Source organism: Centroberyx gerrardi, chromosome 3 (genome assembly GCF_048128805.1).
Source record: "Centroberyx gerrardi isolate f3 chromosome 3, fCenGer3.hap1.cur.20231027, whole genome shotgun sequence".
In the NCBI taxonomy this organism is placed as follows: Eukaryota; Metazoa; Chordata; class Actinopteri; order Beryciformes; family Berycidae; genus Centroberyx; species Centroberyx gerrardi.
In genome coordinates this window covers 433364-457561 of record NC_135999.1, presented here as the reverse complement: position 1 = coordinate 457561, position 24198 = coordinate 433364, and the positions used below count along the sequence as shown (strand labels likewise).

Sequence of the window (24198 nt, the reverse complement as noted above, 5' to 3'; positions counted from 1 at the left end):
TGAATGGTGATATCAGCTCCATGTTATTCTGCTGTAGTAATCACTAATGAGACTCTTGACCATCACAGTTTCACAAGCTCTCCATCCAAATTATATTATTGTCACTTTGTAATGACATTTTTAAATTGTTTACATTCTAGCAGCCAATGGCATCGCTAGAAAGATTTGAGTCTCAGAAATAAACAGAATTCTGCCCAGTCAGACTTTGTTGTCACTGAACTTTTATTGATCACATCGGATCCTGGTTGAATTGATCCTGAACCTCAGATCACGATTCCAATCAGATCAGGAGATGAACAGATCGTCTCGTCTCGACCTGAAATGCAACTTCTCTTTCACGGAGCGTTTCAGCTCAACATATTCTGATATTTGTGAAGAATAATGTTCATCTGCAGAGAGACGAGACACAAGACGACAAAACCTTCAAATCAAATCCAGGTCTGGGATTTTGAAATGATTCTGCACTGAATATTAAGTGAAAACAGCTTCGATCTCCAAAAGTGTTTTCCAAAATTAAAGCAAACAAACTTGTGATTTTTTTCAAATCACAGACGTCTGTGGGAGTTTCAGAAGGATCAGTAGATTATACCCTTCAGTTCAAGTAAAAACATAAAAATTGACAGCAGAGACGTGAAGAAACAGAATCCAGTGAAAACCCTCATGATGCTTTGTGTGTTATATTTATTATCTGTAGCTGTTTCTGCCAAAGCTGTTACTCATGTAAAGTGCTTTACATGGACACTGTGTTAGCATTAGCATTACGCTAATTAATTTGTTTGAATTGTTCTGTGAAATGTAGTTGTGGTTTGAACCTCCAGGCCACCGTACTGCAGCACATGTAATCCCACAGACTGACCTGGCTCCCTGTGTGTGTGTGTGTGTGTGTGTGTGTGTGACTGAAGACATTCCTTAGGTGCGAATCTGTGTCAAGACAGACAAGAGAGCATATGCATGTGTACACACACACACACACACACACACACACACACACACACACACACACACACACACACACACACACACACACACACAGGCTGTACTCGTCCTGCATTATTTAACAGGGATGGAGCTAAGCCAATGGAGGGAGGCGGAGCTTTGGTATGAGGAGACAGACGGGAAGGGGAGGGGGGAGGAGGGGGAGGAAAATGGAGAGGAAGAGGAGGAAGAGGAGGAGGAGGAAGAAGAGGAGGAGGAAGATGGAGAGGAAGAGGAGGAGAAGGAAGGAGAGGAAGAGGAGGAGGAGGATGAAGAGGAGGAGGAGGAAGAGGAGGAGGAGGAGGAAGAAGAGGATGAAGAGGAAGAGGAGGAGGAGGAGGATGAAGGTTTCCTTACGTTGTCCCGCTGGTCGAAGTCGACGGAGCTGGAGACGGAGGTGAGGCGTTCGTAGCGGTCCGGAGTCTCTGAGTGCATCGCCGAGGCAACGCTGCGGAACACACGACAGGGTCAGCTGACAGGAAGTGACGGCCACAGACAGGAAGTGACTCTGTTAGGGGTTAGCATGGAGACAGACACGCCACGACCTTTGACCTCTGGAGCTGAGAGCCGATCGCTCCGACCCGCCAGTCTGTCCGGCTTGGGAAAACACACTTTAGAACAAACTGACAAGTTCTTTATCAATACTCTGATCTGCTCCTCTGCTCCTGCTCCCTGGTTTCTTCTTCATGTTGTTTTTCCCTGGTCTTCCCTGATCTTCTCTGATCTTCCCTGGTCTTCCCTGATCTTCCCTGGTCTTCCCTGGTCTTCCCTGGTCTTCCCTGGTCTTCCCTGGTCTTCCCTGGTCTTCCCTGGTCTTCTCTGATCTTCCCTGGTCTTCCCTGGTCTTCCCTGGTCTTCCCTGCTCTTCCCTGCTCTTCCCTGGTTTTCTCTTATCTTCCCTGGTCTTCCCTGGTCTTCCCTGGTCTTCCCTGATCTTCTCTGATCTTCCCTGGTCTTCCCTGATCTTCCCTGGTCTTCCCTGACCTTCCCTGGTCTTCTCTGATCCTCCCTGGTCTTCCCTGGTCTTCTCTGGTCTTCCCTGGTCTTCCCTGGTCTTCTCTGATCTTCCCTGGTCTTCCCTGGTCTTCTCTGAGGTTCCCTGATCTTCCCTGGTCTTCCCTGATCTTCCCTGGTCTTCCCTGGTCTTCTCTGATCTTCCCTGATCTTCCCTGGTCTTCCCTGATCTTCTCTGATCTTCCCTGGTCTTCCCTGATCTTCCCTGGTCTTCTTTGATCTTCCCTGGTCTTCCCTGGTCTTCCCTGGTCTTCTCTGGTCTTCCCTGCTCTTCCCTGACCTTCACTGGTCTTCCCTGGTCTTCTCTGGTCTTCTCTGGTCTTCCCTGGTCTTCTCTGGTCTTCTCTGGTCTTCCCTGGTCTTCCCTGATCTTCCCTGGTCTTCCCTGGTCTTCTCTGATCTTCCCTGATCTTCTCTGGTCTTCCCTGGTCTTCTCTGGTCTTCTCTGGTCTTCCCTGGTCTTCCCTGGTCTTCCCTGGTCTTCTCTGGTCTTCCCTGGTCTTCCCTGATCTTCCCTGGTCTTCCCTGATCTTCCCTGGTCTTCCCTGGTCTTCCCTGGTCTTCCCTGGTCTTCCCTGGTCTTCTCTGGTCTTCTCTGGTCTTCTCTGGTCTTCCCTGGTCTTCCCTGATCTTCCCTGATCTTCCCTGATCTTCCCTGGTCTTTCCTGGTCTTCTCTGGTCTTCCCTGGTCTTCCCTGATCTTCTCCGGTCTTCCCTGGTCTTTCCTGGTCTTCTCCGGTCTTCCCTGGTCTTCCCTGGTCATCCCTGGTCTTCCCTGGTCTTCCTGGACTCTCCCTGTCTGACACTCTGACACATTCCAGGATATTCCAGGATTTCCAGGACCAGCAGGAGGCCTGTGTGGTAAACTTTAAAAAACAAAACATGTGTGTTGTCCCAAACTCGACCTTCATCCTTTTAAAACCTGCATGTTTTCTGTTAACACCACACTCCATTTCCCAGCATCCTCAGCGGTGCACAGAGGGAGAGTCGCAGAAACCAGGAAACACCAAAACACCAAAACACCAAAACACTCTACAACAGAAACTAGAGAAGACTAGAAACCCAACGGAGCCAACATGGAGTCTGGAGTTTCTTCTTCTACAGAATCTGACTTGGATTGGACAGCAGAGTAAAGACACTAAAGACACTAAACAGAATCTATTGGTTTCAATAGAAAGCTGGATTAAAAAGATCTTATTTAACCTGTAACCTTTATATGCTCAGTTCCTACAACGGGAGAGAAAGTTCAGCCAATGGACAGAATGGCTCTGATTGATTGATTGATTGATTGATTGATTGATTTTTTTCAGCGCCATACACTCCAGTTGCCCAAACTGTTGCTGAGATTTGTCCTAAGGGACATCTTATCTTATCTTAAGCAAATGTATATTTCAGACACTTGAATGCAGCGACTCTGAAACATTCCTCCAGTGTCTGATCTCAAACCATCTGACTGACAGAGATGAACAGAAACGCTTCTCAGCCCCTGCTGTAAAACACTTGTATTGTAATTAGGTTTCCAGTAACCTGCAGTCGCTGCAGTTCACGAATCCTCCAGCAGGAGGTGCTGGAGAGCCGGGGCAAAGGGACAGAAACCTGTTTGGAAAGGCTAGCTAAATAAAATACTGACGTCCACAAACTGAACTCTGATCTGAAAACCTCACCGGTCCTCTTCTTCTTCTTCGTCAGAAGTCAGTTTACAGGCTGACAGTTTCCCGTCCTGAGGCTCGACGTTTAGCACCAACCTCACATCAAACACTCAGTGATGTGCGATCAATACAGAGGGAAACATATTACAGTTGATCACTTGACTGTTTACTGATTCTATTTGTTCCAAACAAACCGGAAACATGAAACGCATCAAAAAATGTAAAAGGAAAGACGTAGCAGACGCCGGCTGTTTAGAACAGAATGGAAAAGCTTTCATGAATTATTTATATGAGAATGTCGGCCATTACTGCTTTAATGTGAGGTTAGTGATGAACTTCAAGCTGAACCGTAACAGCGGTGAATTTCATCGGTTACCGACGGAGCGTGAGGACAGGTGTGTTTCCAGATGCGAGCGCTACGCTGGATGTTAGCTAGCTAGCATCACGACACAGACAGCCGTTACCTTTTCACCGGCTCATAGTTATCTCTGTCTCTTCTTCGGCTGTTTACGTTACAGTGAGAGAGAAGGAAGCGTGCAGCAGCCGTTATTATCACAGCGGTTAGCATTAGCATTAGCATTAGCATTAGCATACAGACAGGGTGAAGCTGACCGACACCCGACATGGACGACTTCCACCAGCTCCATGTGGAACACACACACACACACACACACACACACACACACACACACACACACACACACTGAAATAGAGAAGGAAAAGGGAGTTAGTGACCAGTGAGCAAAAACCCTGTTAGTGGAAACCAGAGGAGGAAGAAGAGGAGGAAGAAGAGGAGGAGGAAAAGGAGGAAGAAGAGGAGGAGGAAGAATAGGAGGAAGAGGAGGAGGAAGAAGAGGAAGAAGAGGAGGAAGAAGAAGAGGAGGAGGAAGAGGAGGGAGAGGAGGAGGAGGAAGAAGAGGAGGAAGAGGAGGAGGAAGACATGTTAGCAGACAAACCAAACAGGGAGAAACCAACATACTATTCCCGCTCCTCCAAGTCGCTGAACCGCTTCTTCAATCTTCCAAATCAAAACAAAAAGGGAAAAGGTCGGTGTGAGAAAAGGGTCGAAATCACTGGAGGGAAATCATCATTAGTTCAAAAAGTAGAATTAGGAGATTAATTGAATTCATTAATTAAATGAGAGCTATTCAGCCAATTAGTCCAACTCAACTGATCAGAGAAACAGCCTGACATTATAAAACCAAAAACTAATTCATAAAGCTGTTTTAATCAAACAGCCTCACCACTAACTGCTTTACAAAACACAATATTCCACCAAATGTGTGATGATTGATGAGGTAACTGCCATCAATATCACATTATCACTGCTAATATAATGACATAATTACCAGAAATATGAGCCAATTACCAGTTTGATACAGCATGTAGCACAATATTATATAGCAGTAGATATGGTCAATATAAGGTCGAGTCAGAGTGAAGTCCTGAATATCATTGGACCTGGAACCAAACATGGGACAGACTGGAGTTTTAGTTTGAAAACGTTTCTCAGAGGCAGAAATAATCTGATTGGTTAAGATAAACCTCAGTGGGCGGAGCCAAAGAACCACCGTTTTTCAAGGCAAAGAACCTTCTGGTTAAGTGAAGCTCAGTGAAAAAGACAAGAGCTAAGAGAGGAGGAGGCTAATATTATGAAGAAATGAAAAAATACAATCTAGCCATACTAAGTTATCTACATAGGTTAGCTAGTTCGCCTAGCTGACCTTCAAGTTCAAACCGGTTCAAACCGGTTCAAACCGGTTCAAACTAGCCAAACTAGCCTGTAGTCCAGGCAGCTTGTCTCTTCAGTGTTGAAAACAATGGGAGTCTATGAGTTCAAACCTGCAGCAGAACAGACAGTATAATGTCTATAGGAGCGTCTGACTGTGGAAATAGAGTTTACACGGGCGGTAATGGACACAGGAAAAAAATAAAATGATCCCGGCGTTAAGCAGAACCAAATACCAGCACACTGCTAGCATACCATACTGGAAACTGACGTAATTCTAAATTACATCTGGATCAAACCTGTTCAGGTATGTGGAGGAAATGTTAAGTTAACTAGCTGTAACATTAAATACTCGTATTTATCCATGACAGCAGCTCAGTTAACATCCATCCAGATTCAGTCTTACTGCTCAAAGGGCAGTTTATAGTACAGCGGTTTATGATCGTCACCATGGCGATGATCATATTCTATCGTCGGTCACATGACATGTTGGACAATTGGATTGAACTTTGACCCCATCGCTGGCTCAGTTGTCATGACAACATTATGGAACTCTTATCCTAACGTCGATTAATTCTCTGAGCTCAAATTAAACGTAATCAGCAGCTCTGGAAGACCGTACTTCTGTAATAGACTGTAGAATAAAACTACACTGAGGAGACAATTTCTGCTGTTTATCTAGACCTGGATAAAGACAATAGATTTACTTGAATGAAACTTCTTATTTAAAAAGAAAGAGTGAAAAATAACATTGCAAAAGCAGTTACATAACATGTAGGTACATTAGGCTATTCTGCAGACTGGTTTACAAACTGTATTATTATTATTTTCCTTTCAAATGGTTACATTTTCAATTAGTGCAATTAAGAAAATCTATTTGGTTACATGGCGTTATTAAAAGCAGATGCAGCAGCTGGGTGGAGTCTGGAGCTCCGACTCGCTTCAGAACAGACACAACAATAAACTTCACAACCTGGAATATCTGCATTACTTTGAAATTACTTAATCAAGGCTGTCTCTGTGATCATACTAGTTTACCATAAAGATGATCAGACCCCGAATAAATGAAAGCTGCTTGTTAAGTAGATAACAGATAAGTAGATAACAGCAGTGTACTCGGTGATGACTTCTATAGCCTGCTAGTGAGAACATCACCAGAAGACATAAAGGTTGTGAAGCTTTTAAGCGGGTAACTTGAAAGCACTCAACTGAGTTACTTTTAATAAAGACTAACTTAGTAAAGTGCTACAACTACTTGCTATTTAGAACTATAGTAACAAAGTAAAGTAACTAGATGAGAGCAAATGACTGAACCTCTGCGATGCGTTCTATAATCGCTCTAGTGTTTCTACTTTTTATGAGCGACAGCATCCAGAATCAAAGTTGAGCGATGATGGGATGTTGTGACTCTGTAGCGATGCAGCGGGCGATCAGAACTCGCTGTGCTACAAACTGACCTTAATGTTAGCCTGCTGGATGTCTAGCTAGTTCGCTAGCTAGTTAGATAGCTGCTAGCAACAGCAACAAAGGAAAGTTATTGAATAATGAGGATAGAGTCGGACATTTTTAGTTTGTTTTCATGTCACAGAATAAACTGTTTTTTTACAGCAGTATTTTACTTGTCCTCAGTATAATTTGAGCGAAGTAACAGTACTATCTTACTTGTACTTGAGTTGGATATTTTGGTTTTCTGATTCTCTGTTCCTCCACCCAGAGAAGCATTTTATATCTGACAGTTCAAATTATTAATTTAGGCTTTACTGATGCTACTTCACCTTGGGAGTTAAAACGGCATAAAAACGATGCAGGAAATTTAAATTTCCACCTTGGGAGCGAGACACTTCAATGCGTGAGAGAGAGAGAGAGAGAGAGCGGTGGAGAGACACCGGCACTGAGAGAGAGAGAGAGACTCTGGCACAGAAATGTATCTCGCCTATTTTTATCTCTTCCTGCCATTGCCGGCTCTGCATCATGCAGAACATGTCTGTCTCTACAAGACATTTATCCATCTGAATCTTCATTTTCTCAAACCAAAAATACAAATAATTTATAGAAAATAAAATAAATCAATAAATATTAAAATAAAAACCTGCCAAAGTGGCGAGATAATTTCACTTGTTTCAGTGCAATTCAAATTTAAAAATGATCTTGATTCAAGTGACTTGATCTGATCATGATCCTCCATGATAAAAAAAGAGTGATTTGACAAATCACTACAGAATCACTCCAGTGGAAGACTAAACTGAGGTATGAAAACAAATACATAAATATGCATAAATTTAAACAAATACTGATAACTTAAATCAGGAGGAAGCTGAGCTGCCGTTTAACAGTCGGACTGTAAACACGGACGATGGTCAGAGAGGCGGAGCTTCCTGCTGTGAGGATCCAGTTTGTTTTGTTACCTGTCGGCGTCGGTGACCAGCGCCAGGCGACCGTAGTCCCACGCCACCTTCCGTAAGATGGAAAAGACGAAGAGCAGCACCTGCAGACACAGAAGAAGGACTTCCTGTTAACCTGTTCCTGTAAAGGTCACATGATCGATCTCTGCAGCAGCTGACCAATCAGCAGCTGAGTCTCATGCTGATGCCTTACAGTCAGTTTAATGGTTTAATGGCTCACATGCAAATATAAAATATGTTTCCACAGCTGAGTCTGACATCTAGTTTCAGAGCTGGTGTCGATTATCTCTGCAGCCAGTTGACATCTTTGATACAGAAACACTGACATCTGACACCAGCTACAGTCTTGTACTGGTTTCTACTGGAGCTGACCAGTTCAACACAGTCTCTACTGGTTTCTACTGGAGCTGACAGTACAACACAGTCTCTATTGGTTTCTACTGGGAGCTGACAGTACAACACAGTCTTCTACTGGTTTCTACTGGAGCTGACAGTACAACACAGTCTTCTACTGGTTTCTACTGGAGCTGACAGTACAACACAGTCTCTATTGGTTTCTACTGGGAGCTGACAGTACAACACAGTCTCTATTGGTTTCTACTGGGAGCTGACAGTACAACACAGTCTTCTACTGGTTTCTACTGGAGCTGACAGTACAACACAGTCTCTATTGGTTTCTACTGGGAGCTGACAGTACAACACAGTCTCTATTGGTTTCTACTGGAGCTGACCAATACTACACAGTATTTTACTGGTTTCTACTGGGAGCTGACAGTACAACACAGTCTTGTACTGGTTTCTACTGGGAGCTGACAGTACAACACAGTCTTCTACTGGTTTCTACTGGAGCTGACAGTACAACACAGTCTTGTAGTGGTTTCTACTGGGAGCTGACAGTACAACACCGTCTTCTACTGGTTTCTACTGGAGCTGACAGTACAACACAGTCTTCTACTGGTTTCTACTGGAGCTGACAGTAGAACACAGTCTCTATTGGTTTCTACTGGAGCTGACCAATACTACACAGTCTTCTACTGGTTTCTACTGGGAGCTGACAGTACAACACAGTCTTCTACTGGTTTCTACTGGGAGCTGACAGTACAACACAGTCTTGTACTGGCTTCTACTGGGAGCTGACAGTACAACACAGTCTTGTACTGGTTTCTACTGGGAGCTGACAGTACAACACTGTCTTCTACTGGTTTCTACTGAGCAGTTGGGGGTTTGCTGCCTTGCTCCAGAGCACTTTAACAGTGGTTGTTGAGGGAGTTGAGTGTTTCACATTGTCAGGATATGCTATAGAAACTATGAAAATCATAAGTTATTATATATATGTATATATACAGTATATATTTACTGTATATCTATATACATACTGCCTGTCAAGTTTGGGGACAGCTAGCTTTTGAAAATGTTAATAAATCAGCATGTTTTCTTTGTCGGTTTGCAATAACTTAACAATATTAAATAGGTTTAGTTTGAGAAAAAAAAAATCATACATGCAAATATCTGATGAAAACACTAAAAACAATTAAACTATACGATCAGAAAAAGCTCCTGCAGCTGAACTGCTGTAACACTTCCTTCATATCAGTCAGTTTGTCCTCTGAGACGCTCTGCCAGGAAAAACCTTCTGCACACCAAAGAAGAAGAAGACGCTCCATCCAGAAGCATTTACATTGTCAGTGGGTGGCAACGGGAATCGAACCCCTAACCCTGATTGGTGCCTTGCAGGCTCTGACATCATCCAGCTGGATCTCGGTGAGACACAGGTCTGCTCTGTAATTGGTTAATTACTGTTTTATTATTATTCACCTCTTGAATGAGCTGACTGCTTCCTCTCAGTTTGTAAAGTGCTGTCTACCTCATTTAAATATTTAAATATCAGTCCACCATGTGGGTCAATCCATTGTTCCTACAGCTGTGAAGCACTATTGATGTTTCCACCAGTCAGCGATGAGCAGAACAACAGGACCTGAACAGGTTCATTGATCTGCTCGCTGGTTCTCCTTTTTCCATCTGAACCTTTATTTCTCTCTGTCAGCTGACGACTCATATGGACTCATACGCAATATTATCAAGAAGTAGAATCTCTTGACTTTCTGTTTATGGCTACTGTCTGTTTACTAGATCCTCCATGGCCCCAGCACCGCTGAAACAATTTGTAACACGCTGTAACACTGGTACAGCATCAACAAGATCTGTTGTGTCAGATCCACAGAGTCCACAGAGTCCACAGAGTCCACAGAGTCCACAGAGTCCACGGAGTCCACAGAGTCCACGGAGTCCACAGAGTCCACAGAGTCCACAAAGTCCACAGAGTCCACAGAGTCCACAGAGTCCACAAAGTCCACAGAGTCCACAGAGTCCACAGAGTCCACAGAGTCCACGGAGTCCACAGAGTCCACAGAGTCCACAAAGTCCACAAAGTCCACAGAGTCCACAGAGTTTAAAGCCTCTGAGCTGTGAACACCTGCTGACCAGCAGGGCAGAACGCTGAACTTTACATTCTGTATTAAAAAATGACTGAAAGGGAATCAGTCTTGCAGCCATGCAGCCATGTACTGACCCAATGCAATGATGTGGTTTCTGTTTACTGCTTGTGTGTGTGTGTGGGGGGTGTGTGTGTGTGTGTGTGTGTGTGCGTTTGTATGTGTGTGTGTGTGTGTGTGGGAGTGTGTGTGACAGAGAACGGACTGATAAGGTGTCATCTAACCTATGTGATCGAAATGTTTTATTTCATTGATTTGATTGATTGTTTCTAGATGTTTGATTGTCATTTCATAGCGTCTGAAGTGGTTTTCGCTCCCAGCCGTCTGCTGCCGCTCAGACACTGGGATGGAAATGAGCTTACAGCTTTATCTGGCACAATATATTTATTGAGCATTGTCCGTCAAATAAACAAATAAAATAAAATAAAAAAATCTGTACCACACTGCTCAGGTTTGGATCTGGGATTTGCTCATTATTGTTGTGAAATGAATTGAAATGGCAGATTGACAGTCAGACAGACAGACAGACAGACAGACAGACAGACAGTCAGTCAGACAGACAGACAGACAGACAGACAGTCAGTCAGACAGACAGACAGACAGACAGACAGACAGACAGACAGACAGACAGACAGACAGTCAGTCAGACAGACAGACAGACAGTCAGACAGTCAGTCAGACAGTCAGTCAGACAGACAGACAGACAGACAGACAGTCAGTCAGACAGACAGACAGACAGACAGTCAGACAGACAGACAGACAGACAGACAGTCAGTCAGACAGTCAGTCAGACAGACAGACAGTCAGTCAGACAGACAGACAGACAGACAGTCAGACAGTCAGACAGTCAGTCAGTTAGTCAGACAGACAGACAGTCAGTCAGACAGACAGTCAGACAGTCAGTCAGACAGACAGACAGTCAGACAGTCAGTCAGTCAGACAGACAGACAGTCAGACAGACAGTCAGACAGTCAGTCAGTCAGACAGACAGACAGACAGACAGACAGACAGACAGACAGTCAGACAGTCAGTCAGTCAGTCAGACAGACAGACAGACAGTCAGTCAGTCAGTCAGACAGACAGACAGTCAGTCAGTCAGACAGACAGACAGACAGTCAGACAGACAGACAGTCAGACAGACAGTCAGTCAGTCAGTCAGACAGACAGACAGACAGTCAGACAGACAGACAGTCAGACAGACAGTCAGACAGACAGACAGTCAGACAGACAGTCAGACAGTTCAGGTGTCACAGCAGGACAGGTTGCTGACTCAGCAGTTTCAGAGGAACAGGAAACAGTTCAGATGAAGCAGCTGTGAGCTCAGCTGCAGCTCGGTGGACGCTTGTTCCTGACGGCAGGTTTCACACGGCCGGGTGGAGTTAGTGCCTCGCTCCACCAGGGAATGGAACCGCTAACCTTCGCAGTGTTAGTTATGGGGTCGGCAGTTAATAAATAAACATATATGTTTTTTTGTAGAATATATTATAATTTTTATATATGTTATAATATATATTACAAAAAAAACAATGTACTATTTCATTGTTATTTTTCAATGAAGAAGTGAGGAAAAATTTCCTCAGCTTCATGTTGATCAAAGTGTTTTCTTCTTCTGTGGTGTGAACAGAAGCGTCTGACTGTGTGTTTTTCTGATGAACGATTAGCTTAACTGTTTTAGTGTTTTCATTAAATATATTTACATGTATGATTTTTTTTTTCTCAAACTAAACCTAGTTAGTGTTTATTCAGGTTCAGTTACTGCAAACCGACAGAGAAAACATGCAGATTAATGTCTGTCTGTAGACCTGCTGTGCTGGAGCTCAGAGTCTCTGATCCACAACATGGAGCCATGACTGAGCAGGTGCTGTCCCGCTTAATAACAATAATAATAATACACTTTATTTATATTATATTTATAGAGCAGGTTTCCAAACTTCACAGAGCAGGAAAATAGACATGGTTTAAGTTTATAAAAGAATGTTTTTGGGATTATGAAGTGTGTTTTTCCATTCCAACAGTATGTTTCTGCTCACCATGTGTGTAAAGTGCTGAGCGGTAAAGCGTGACATCAGAGATCTGACCAATGAGGACTCACCAGGAAGCACATGAAGTCGAGGGCGAGCACGGTGGGCACGCCGCCGAACGGCAGGCCCTGCAGCACCGTGCTGCGGATGCGGGCGGAGTAGCAGTAGTCTTTGGACTCGCTGTTGGCGGAGCAGTTGTCCTGGCCGGCGCACGCCTGGCCGCCGCCGAATATCACCATGGTTACGATCAGCGCACTGAGCATGCTCACTGCCGCATCCTCCCGGGGAACCTGGGGGGGGGGGGGCAAATGGTTAGAAGTCGTGAAAACAAGCTGCAGTAATGTTATACTGGGGCTGAGCGATAAGGTTGAAATCAATGTCACAATAATCATAAGGATTTTTTTTTTATATCAATACGGCTCTCGTTTGCAAAATCTCATTTTTCAAATCATATTCCTTAAAATGTGTTTGTTCTCATCAGTTCAGACAGCAGAACTGTGTCTTGATTTCCCAAAATCAGCAGATCATCACCATGTGAAAGACAATAAAGCAGAATATTGAACTGTCAGGTCGAACAGAACCAACAACCAGCAGCTTCATCACAACGTGAACTCTAAAACACTTTTACATGTCAGTCTAACTTCTGGTTTGCTGTAAAACAAATATCAGATCCAGTACTGACTTTCAACACGGCACAGTTCGGTTTTTTTCTTTATTTCTCCAGGAAACACTGAGCTGCCCGGTCTGCCCACAGACCTCCAACATGGCCGCCACAGGCGATGACATCACCTGAGGAGCCGCGTGAAGCAGGAGCCTGAACCTCCGTCTGATGCTCAGCTGAAACCAAAACCTCACACCGCTTCAGTCTGGACCAGATGAGCTTCAGCTACATGTCAGTCAGTGGTTATTGATTAGTTATTGGTTATTAAATCTCTATGTGACCTTTTAGTGGTAAAACATTCTGTTTTAATGTCTGTTAGTGTCGCAGTTTGTCTTTCAAGACTCTGAACAGACGATTCTGAGATGAAACACTGGAGGAAACAGAGTCACACAGGAAGCGATGCGTTTTACCGAACATCCAGGTGCTATGTTAGCAGACGCTAACGCTAACTACCGCGGCCGCGTTAGCATGGTAGCTATATATTAGCCAGTTAGCTGTTGTGAGTAGCATTGTACAGCGTTTTATCCCGAGCATCTCACAGTACTGTGAGAGCTTCTGTGTTCAAACAGTTTGATCCCAGCAGCCTGCAGCCAGCAGAGTTTACTGATCAATAAGCTCACGCTGCTTTGTTGTCTGATGTCATCAAAGTGAGACGGCAGTAAAATCCATGACGAGATATCACAGAGAGATTTAAAAGGATCCTGGTGTCACATCACATCACATCACATGAAACTGAGTCCAGCTGACTGGATTCATACAGATTTGGATTTTTACAACCAGGAGGATTTTCAGAATCTAGTTCTGCGAGACCAGGAACATCAAGAGAACCTCAAGAGAGCCTCGGAGCAACAGGTCAGAGCAGTGTGTGTGTGTGTGTGTGTGTGGCGGGGGGTGGGGTGGGGGTGGGGGTGGGGGGGGCCTCCCTGACCCAGTTTTCACACCTCATCACCCCACTTCTGCTTATCAAAGGAGGCAGAGGGCAAGGGGGGGGGGGGGGGGGGCAACACCACTCTTTACATTCCCAACAGAAAACGAACATCACTGCACCGAACCAAGCAGTCAAGTCTGTCTCTTCCTCTTGTTTCTGGATTGTCTGCAGCAGAGGAGGAGGAGGAGGAAGAGGAGGAAGAAGAGGAGGAAGAGGAGGAGGAGGAAGAGGAGGAGGAGGAGGAAGAAGAGGAGGAGGAAGAGGAGGAGGAGGAGTTCAGTGGAGTCTGAGATATTGTGTGTGACACTCAGACAATTTAACATTAAAAATGGCGGAACAGCAAAGAGACGCATCATTCCACTAAGTTTGGTCAGAATGTGCTCAGTGGCATCAGATATCACCAACGCTACAACACCAACGCTACAACACAACACCAACGCTACAACACAACACCAACACTACAACACCAACACTACAACACCAACGCTACAACACAACACCAACACTACAACACCAACGCTACAACACAACACCAACGCTACAACACAACACCAACGCTACAACACAACACCAACACTACAACACCAACACTACAACACCAACGCTACAACACAACACCAACACTACAACACCAACGCTACAACACAACACCAACGCTACAACACAACACCAACACTACAACACCAACACTACAACACCAACACTACAACACCAACGCTACACTACAACACCAACGCTACAACACAACACCAACACTACAACACCAACACTACAACACCAACACTACAACACCAACGCTACACTACAACACCAACGCTACAACACAACACCAACACTACAACACCAACGCTACAACACAACACCAACACTACAACACCAACGCTACACTACAACACCAACGCTACAACACAACACCAACACTACAACACCAACACTACACTACAACACCAACGCTACAACACAACACCACACTACAACACCAACGCTACACTACAACACCAACGCTACAACACAACACCAACACTACAACACCAACACTACAACACAACACCAACACTACAACACCAACGCTACAACACAACACCAACACTACAACACCAACGCAACACTACAACACCAACGCTACAACACAACACCAACACTACAACACCAACACTACACTACAACACCAACGTTACAACACAACACCAACACTACAACACCAACGCTACAACAACACAACACCAACACTACACTACAACACCAACGCTACACTACAACACCAACACTACATTACAACACCAACACTACAACACCAACGCTACACTACAACACCAACGCTACAACACAACACCAACACTACAACACCAACACTATACTACAACACCAACGCTACAACACAACACCAACACGCCACTACAACACCAACGCTACACTACAACACCAACACTACACTACAACACCAACGCTACACTACAACACCAACGCTACAACACAACACCAACACTACAACACCAACACTATACTACAACACCAACGCTACAACACAACACCAACACGCCACTACAACACCAACGCTACACTACAACACCAATGCTACAACACCAACGCTACACTACAACACCAACGCTACACTACACCACCAACACTACACTACAACACCAATGCTACAACACCAACGCTACACTACAACACCAACGCTACAACACCAACACTACACTACAACACCAACGCTACAACACCAACGCTACAACACAACACCAACACTACAACACCAACGCTACACTACAACACCAACGCTACAACACAACACCAACACTACAACACCAACGCTACACTACAACACCAACGCTACAACACAACACCAACACTACAACACCAACACTACACTACAACACCAACGCTACAACACAACACCAACACTACAACACCAACGCTACAACAACACAACACCAACACTACACTACAACACCAACGCTACACTACAACACCAACACTACACTACAACACCAACGCTACAACACCAACGCTACACTACAACACCAACACTACAACACCAACACTACACTACAACACCAATGCTACAACACCAACGCTACAACACAACACCAACGCTACAACACCAATGCTACAACACAACACCAACACTACAACACCAACACTACACTACAACACCAACGCTACAACACCAACGCTACAACACAACACCAACACTACAACACCAACACTACACTACAACACCAACGCTACAACACCAACGCTACACTACAACACCAACGCTACAACACAACACCAACACTACAACAAAACACCAACACTACAACACAACACCAACACTACAACAAAACACCAACACTACAACACAACACCAACGCTACAACAACACAACACCAACACTACAACAAAACACCAACACTACAACACAACACCAATGCTACAACACTACAACACCAACGTGACAACACCAACGCTACACTACAACACCAACACTACACTACAACACTAACGCTACACTACAACACCAACACTACACTACAACACCAATGTGACAACAACACAACACCAACACTACAACACCAACGCTACACTACAACACCAACACTACACTACAACACCAACGTGACAACAACACAACACCAACGCTACACTACAACACCAATGCTACAACAAAACACCAACACTACAACACCAACGCTACACTACAACACCAACACTACACTACACTACAACACCAATGCTACAACAACAAAACACCAACACTACACTACAACACCAACGCTACAACACAACACCAACACTACACTACAACACAACACCAACACTACAACACAACACCAACGCTACAACAACACAACACCAATACTACACTACAACACAACACCAACACTACAACACAACACCAACACAACAAAACACCAACGCTACAACAACACAACACCAAAGCTACAACACAACACCAACGCTACAACAACACAACACCAACGTTACAACAACGCTAAAACAACCCTTTTTTGAAGAGTGTAGCCATGGCTGTCTGCTCTGGAATATTCCACAGGTTAAATGTCACTGGCATGGAGGGAAACTCTGAACATCTCTCTCTCTCCCTCTCCTCTGTGCTCGCTGTAGTCTCTCGCCCAGGTTTGTTGTCATGGTGCAGAGGAAAAGCATGAGTCATCTGAAGCGGTGGAAAGCCCAGAGCTGAAGCTGCTTACTGCAGACAAACCGCCGCTGCTGCAACACCAGCACACTGAACTGGAGTCCGGCTGCTATCTGGTCCGGTGTCAGTCCAGTCTGATCTGAGGGGCATGATGCCGTTTGATTCATTACAGATTTATTGAATTCATTGGGCTATTTTTTTTACCTCACTTTCATGATTCTTGCTTTGCATTTATATTTCTTACCTTTTATTGCTATTGTTGTTGATCTGCTGTAAAGTGTAACTGTGTTTTGTAAAGTGCTTCTATAGAAACAAAGATTATTATCATTATTAAGGGTTGTCTATGGGAAGCCATTCACCTGAACTGATGCTAATGAGGCATTTTGATTTCACATATGGATGGATATTATTATTATTATTAGTAGTAGTAGTAGTAGTAGTAGTAGTAGTAGTAGTTTCAGTGGCGAGTTTTAGTGTCCAATGATGCTCTAAATGTCTAAAACACTGAATACTGGGAATTAGTTTGCCATGAAAACAGTCAAATTAAAGGACATTAAATTAAAGGACACTGAATATAGATTCAAAATATCAGCTATCAGAAGCTTCAATCCAAAAATATCCGTCTTCAAAAACCCAGATCAGCTGAATCCTACATGAAGTTTTTTTCAACTGTCAGAATACTTAGTTGTACTTTAAAATCCAAATCATTTGGAATGAGAATGTCACATCCAAATCACTGCTGTGCTCAACTCTGATATTATATATATATATATATGTATATACATATATATATACATATATATCACAACTTCTGCTGCCTTTTACTACAAAAGTACACAACCTCTGCTGTCTAAATATGAAAGTACACAGCGGGTGGAGCTTGCCTTTCATTCATATGGGTGCAAGCTACAGCTGAGATCTCTGTCTACCAAACCTGTTAAAAAGGCAAAACTAAGAACTGATCAGCAAACAGAAATGATATATGAACATTTAACCAAAATATGGCGTATTTATTTACCAATTCATATTAATGAATCTACGCCTTTATTAATCCTGGTAAAATGTGTCAGTGGCACAAGCTGCAGCTGTTGTTTTGGTCAGGACTCTTCTTCTTTTTCTGCACCTCAGAGACCAAAAGTCCCAGAGCAATCAAATTTGGTCGATACGTCTCAAATCTCCCCACTACTCAGGCAACAAATTACACCTATCAGCCAGATGGTGGCGCTGTAACAAGCAACTTTACACTGTGGCCTGTAACTCCTGAACGGTAAGGTCAAGAATCAAAACTTAGGGTCCAGGGTACACAACCTCTACTGTGTTTTACTACAAAAGTACACAACTGTGTACATATCTGTCAAGCTGAGACCACACAGTGGAAATGTTTGGTCAGTCATCCCAGGTAAAGTCATGGCGCAGAGGTCACAGGTTCGACTCTGCTGAAGTGTCCTTGAGCAAGACACTGAACAAAATGTTTACAAAAGTAAGAATATATCTCCATCCCCTTCACCACTGGAGCAAAGAGCTGTCAATAATCCAAAATATCTCTTTTATTAACTTCATGGATGTCAGGGACAAAAAAGATGCTAAAAACTGAATGTGAGATGAATGAAAGACTTTTTATCACCAAGCCTCCGTGGCAGAAAGTAGTTTTAACTCTACAAACATTTCTGGGAGACAGAGCTGCTCTGCTGCCAGGCGACTGCCTATGAGTTAAACCTCAGTGGGCGGAGCCAAAGAGCCTCAGATCTTCTGTCTCAGTAACATCAGACTGAAGCTCCGTGAAAAAGAGGTAAGAGAGGAGGAAGCTAATATTATGAAGCCTAGCACTCTGCTGCTAACTGAAACAATACAATCTACCATACAGAGTTAGCTAGCTGACCTTCAAGTTCAAACTAGCCATACTAGCCTATAGCTAGCTAGGTAAGCTAGTTAGCTAGCTGCTGAGCTGCAACATCATGATGCCATGAGTATGAATGATTGAAAAAAGAAGCCATTTATATATTTTTTGATATTTTGACCAGAGTTCCTTCTTTGCCATTCAAGTTTGGCAGTTAGCTAACTTACGCTTTGAAAAGCTGGTTCTGGCTCCGCCCACTGAGGTTAAACTCAACCAATCAGATTATTTCTGCCTCTGAGAAAAGGTTGTAGAAATAAACATTCTGCGGCACTGTGGCTGGTAAATGTCTAAATTAACCGTTAACTGTGACAAACCTACAGTCTAATTGATTTTCAGAATGGAAAACAGCCTCTACCTACCGACGCTCACTGTTTTACCAACCGGATGTTAGAGTGACTCTGAATCATGGTTGGCTCTCTGCCAAGATGACTAGAGCAGATTGTTTCCAGGATTGAACTGAAGCGAACTTTGAAGCTTGTAAATCCTCAAGCTGCAGTTACACTTCTGTTCCCATAACACAGCAAAGCAGTCCAGATGAAATACAGATGCTCATGATTCAGTGTGTGTGTGCGTGTGTGTGTGTGTGTGTGGTTGGTCATCACCATTTTATAATGTTCCAATGACTAGCGCAGGTCTGCAGCCGAACTCTACAAGGCAAAGAACTGTTAACAAGTCATTTAGTCTCATATCAAATCATCAAGTCAAGCAAAGTATTTCTAATTTCTGAATCACACACATCGATCCGGACAGTAACGTTAGAACCGACAGAACGGACAATAATAATAATAATCACAAATAAAACTGATGGGGAACAGGAAATCACAGATTCCCTTCAGTAAAAACCACATCACCAGACCTGATCCAGTACTAATACTGTCCAGACTCCCAGGTAAAAATTCCAGCTGAACCATAAAAGTCACCTTAGTCACGCCTGCTCACCTTATTTCAGACTCTACATCTACAACTAAGAAACGGCGCACAGAAAAGAAACTCGTTCATGACTTTTCCCATCGGATCAGAAGTCGAGGTGTAGAGGGTGAACAGGAACGGTGAACAGGAACGGTGACAGTACGGTTCCTTGGGGTGCGCCAATGCTGCCCACCACCTCGTCTGACAGGCGGCCCTGCAGCTGGACGTCCTGCGGCCTGCCGGTGAGGTCGTCCTCCAGGTTCTGGTCTACCTGCATCAGAGAGCTTCTCCTCCAGCAGGAGGCCGGAGGGTGTTGAAGGCACTGGAGAAGTCAAAGAACACGATTCTCACAGCGCATCCTGGCTTCTCCAGGTGAGAATAGGCTCTGTGGAGCAGGTAGATGATGTGAATAGGCCCTGTGGAGCAGGTAGATGATGTGAACAGGCCCTGTGGAGCAGGTAGATGATGGTGAATAGGCCCTGTGGAGCAGGTAGATTATGTGAACAGGCCCTGTGGAGCAGGTAGATGATGGCAGACTGTGAGGGGTCCAGGGAGCCGCCCACCAGGAGCCAGTCTGCAGAACCAGTCCAGACCGGCCTGCTGTGGGACGAGGCAGGAGGTCTTCCACAGCTGGGGCTCCTTCTCCTTGTTCAGCCTCATACTGAAGAGGAAACTCTCCTGCAGTCTGAGCTGCTTTGTACCAAAGGAAACCAGAGGAAGGACAGAGGAAGAGATCTAGCTCTGGTGAGTCCAGCTTTCTCTGGACTGACTCACTTCCTTTAATATTTTAGTCAAATCTGGACTAGAGCAGCTTTAAGGAAAATTTCAGCCAAGTAACAGAACTTCTACCTGAGCAGGATATCTCAGTGCTCTTTTGACTGGAAATGACTGATCAGATCCATCAGAATTAGGGATGCACCGATCCGATACTTGATATCGGCATCGGGCCGATATTGGCCTCAAATGCTGGATCAGATATCGGTGGCAGGGAACGTTATAATCTGTAGTCGCAACATGCTGTAAAACATGCCTGGGTTTGCACGCGACGCGAGTGAGTGAAGAAGTTGGAAAAAGAAAGAGAGCGTGGAGGCCGTGAATATAATGGCTCTGCCATTACTAGCGTCCCAAAGATCTTTATCCAACTCACCGTTACCGAGAACTTCATGTAGCGACGCCTTCCAGACGCCGGCTGCTCGGCTCAAACTTACACTGAGTGTCCTTGGGCTTAGTATCATGTTCACGTCACCATTAGTTGACGTGTTTTTCAATATTCAAGTTTCAATAAAGTCTTCCGTTTTCACAAAACGCAGCTTTTTGGAGCTGGGAGCTACAGCTGATGCTGCCTGCTGATGACGCCGACCCACCGGCGGGTCAGAGAGCGGAGGACCAGCCGGACAGCAGAGAGATGATGCTTCTGTTTCTGAAGAAAAACCTGCTGCTTGTCCTGAAGTGAGCAAAACCAGACTAGACTTGGCACACTGCAGGTTCTGCCCAGAAGAAGCCTTTTAAATTAAGAGAAAAATATAAATATATAACCAACCATAAAATATAACCAAAGACTGCCTGAATGTTTTAGCATGTTTTCTATATTGCAGCAGTCTTTCATATATCCTAGGAATTGTCATTTCTATTTTGGTCAGTTTTTTTGCCCTGCTGCAGTTTTCCTTTTTAACAATAGAATTGTTGTTCCCATGTTATTTACATGTTGTATGCAGCTGATTAAGAAAAAAAGGGTCAATATCAGATCGGTGCTCAGTATCGGTTGATACTCTAAATTCTGTTATTGGATCGGCAGTGAAGAAGCGATATCGCTAATCAGAATAATGAGTTCAGAGAGGAAATGTCGAATCATCACGCAGCGGAAAAATCGTCTTTTCACTGAATGTTGGCGTCTGCAGCTCAATGATAAGGTCATGGACGGGACGAGTGTGTGTGTGTGTGTGTATGTGTGTGTGTGTGTGTGTGTGTGTGTGTGTGTGTCTGTCCAGTCACATTGAGAATAATGCCATTTAGCATTATTATTACTAGCATGCTTCATGAAGGCAGAACAGAGGAATTCCCAGAATAAAACAGATTGGTGCTGAAATCACAAAATTAGAACATTTTAAACATTGTAAACTATTAAGCTACAGGCAGCTATTTTTTAGGAATGCTATTTCAATTTACTTTATTTTCTTTCACTTTTGGATTTTGTCATTTCTATCATCCACTTCAGTTTTGCCTTTTTGGTTGTGATGTTTTTTCCCTCTCTGCTCTGCTGTATATCTCTACATGCTGAATGTGATCCGTCTGTGATGCCATCAGGTCCTGACAGTTCGTCTTATCCTGCAGCTGCAGCGCCGTCTTTATCTGAACTGCAGCTAGTTAGCTAGCTAACAGTTAGTTCAGGTTAACTGAGCTGACTCTTCTCAAGCTACAACTCAGAGTGTTTTGGAGTAGAGACTAGGGCTAAAGACAAGACAGTTTACTGTGTCACAGTAACCAAATCCACCTTATCACACTATTCACTTTTACTGAGAACGTTACTGAATGGATCTACAGCCACACCACAACAAGCTGACTCAGCTGCTCTCTGCTTCTAGCTGCTTCATACAGATTTACACTTTATTAACTAACACACAGTTCTACAGATTTACACTTTATTAACTAACACACAGTTCTACATGTTCCTCCATCATGAGACTCAGCTGCTGCAGCAGGTTGGTGATAAAACTGTAAATAACATAAAACCCACAGAGAGCTACTTCTCTCTGTTCCTGAATATCTGAATAAACCTAAAACTTCAATCTCCAGTCAGTTCTGGAAGCAGCTGGAGATTTCAGCTGCAGGTTTTACTGCTGAGTCAGGAAACCGTTTCATGACTCAACATTTACACTTCAGTCGTTTCTGTGAAGTTTACACACAAACTTCCACTGATCAGCAGGAGCAGAAGCTTCAGTTCAGAAGGCAGCCAGCAGGTCAGGGGTCAGAGGTCAGAGGTCAGATGAAACATTCAGCACCAAACTGACTGATAACAAACTGTCACACTTCAACACACTCAGAAAACATATTTCTGGAGCGGCCCACTACAGATTTGGGATCTTCATACAGAAAATATAGAAGAAGAAAACTTATTTCCTATGTCTGAAATATTTTTCTAATGAATGGACAAATTCATATTTGATCCCTTAACTTACTCTGAAGTTTTGGTGAAATACTAAATATCAAGAGGCAGTTTTGTGCAGTGTGGTGGATTATAACAGTGGTTCTCAACCTGGGGGTCGGGACTCCCCAGGGGGTCCAAGATGATTTATGGGAGAAGAAAAATCATATTTATATCATACAAATTAATGTCTGTTTTTTCTCTATTGTTTTCTCTGATGTTCTCTTCCTGAATAGTTTTCAGCCGCTCTGCTTCTGATAATGAATCAAAAGAAACGAGCTGAAAAGGTAAAAAGTCTGAAGCTTCACTTCTCCAGGGTCACAAGACAGAAAGACCTGCAGGGCCTGGAGCCGGATCCAGGACTTTCCCAGGACTTTCCCAGGACTTTCCCTCTCCAGCCAAGTGAGGAACAGTTTGATTTCTCTGTAATTTAATTCACTGACAGAATGTATGAAGATGAACTGATCAGCTGATCTGAGGCCTGTAGCAGCACACAGAATATAGAATATAGAATATTACAGAGCTGAAGCTGACTGCTGACCTTTCAGACAGACAGACAGACAGACAGACAGACAGACAGTTTTCCACACATGTAGCCGCAGACAGACAGACAGACAGACAGGCACCTGTCTGTCTGCAGCTACAGATCGGTTTAACGGGATGATGGCACTTTGCATGCTTGTGCGTCGGTTTTAGTTAGAATTAAATCAAATATTAGATAAAATAAAATAAAATAAAATAAGTAAAACAAATTCCTTCCATTAAAATGAGATCAAAATAAAGACTCGTCAGATGAACTGCGCCGCCAGGCTGCAGGTTCAGATTCATGTTGTTCAGTGGAAACACAAAGCTGCGTTTGTCCTCTGATGGATTCTGCCACAGCGCCTTATGTAACACACTGGATCCAAACACTGGATCACTTCTGACCAGACGGGATCCCGATCTGATGCCGATCTGATCCCGATCTGATCCCGATCTGATTATGATTTGATCCTGATCCTGCAGCAGCGGCTCTGAAAGGCGTTGACAGGCCCGCTGCTGTGTGCTGAGCCCGGCCTGTCCGCCTGCAGAGCCGCTGCTGCGCAGCACCGAGCCCCGGCACCGAGCCTGGTCCGGCCTGGCCCGGGTCGGGCCCGGCCCGGCCGGCCCGGGTCCGCACAGAGCACCGAGCCCCGGCCCGCCTTAGAATAAACCCGAGAATAAACCCGAGAATAAACCGCAGCGCTTTACCTGAACACCGGAT

At 44.2% G+C, this 24198-nt stretch overlaps 1 protein-coding gene across 1 annotated transcript in view; it reads right to left on the bottom strand.

Moving 5' to 3' along the window:
* LOC139931010 (mechanosensitive cation channel TMEM63B-like) overlaps nucleotides 1–24198 on the bottom strand; it is a 50748-nt gene extending 26550 nt beyond the window's left edge. Inside the window, exons 1-5 of the mRNA XM_078282735.1 lie at nucleotides 24186–24198; nucleotides 12354–12572; nucleotides 7773–7852; nucleotides 4618–4656; nucleotides 1333–1423 (exon numbers count right to left, since the gene is read on the bottom strand). Coding sequence (XP_078138861.1) covers nucleotides 1333–1423; nucleotides 4618–4656; nucleotides 7773–7852; nucleotides 12354–12545 — 402 coding nt within the window. The 5' untranslated portion in view covers nucleotides 12546–12572; nucleotides 24186–24198. The remainder of the gene's footprint in view (nucleotides 1–1332; nucleotides 1424–4617; nucleotides 4657–7772; nucleotides 7853–12353; nucleotides 12573–24185) is intronic.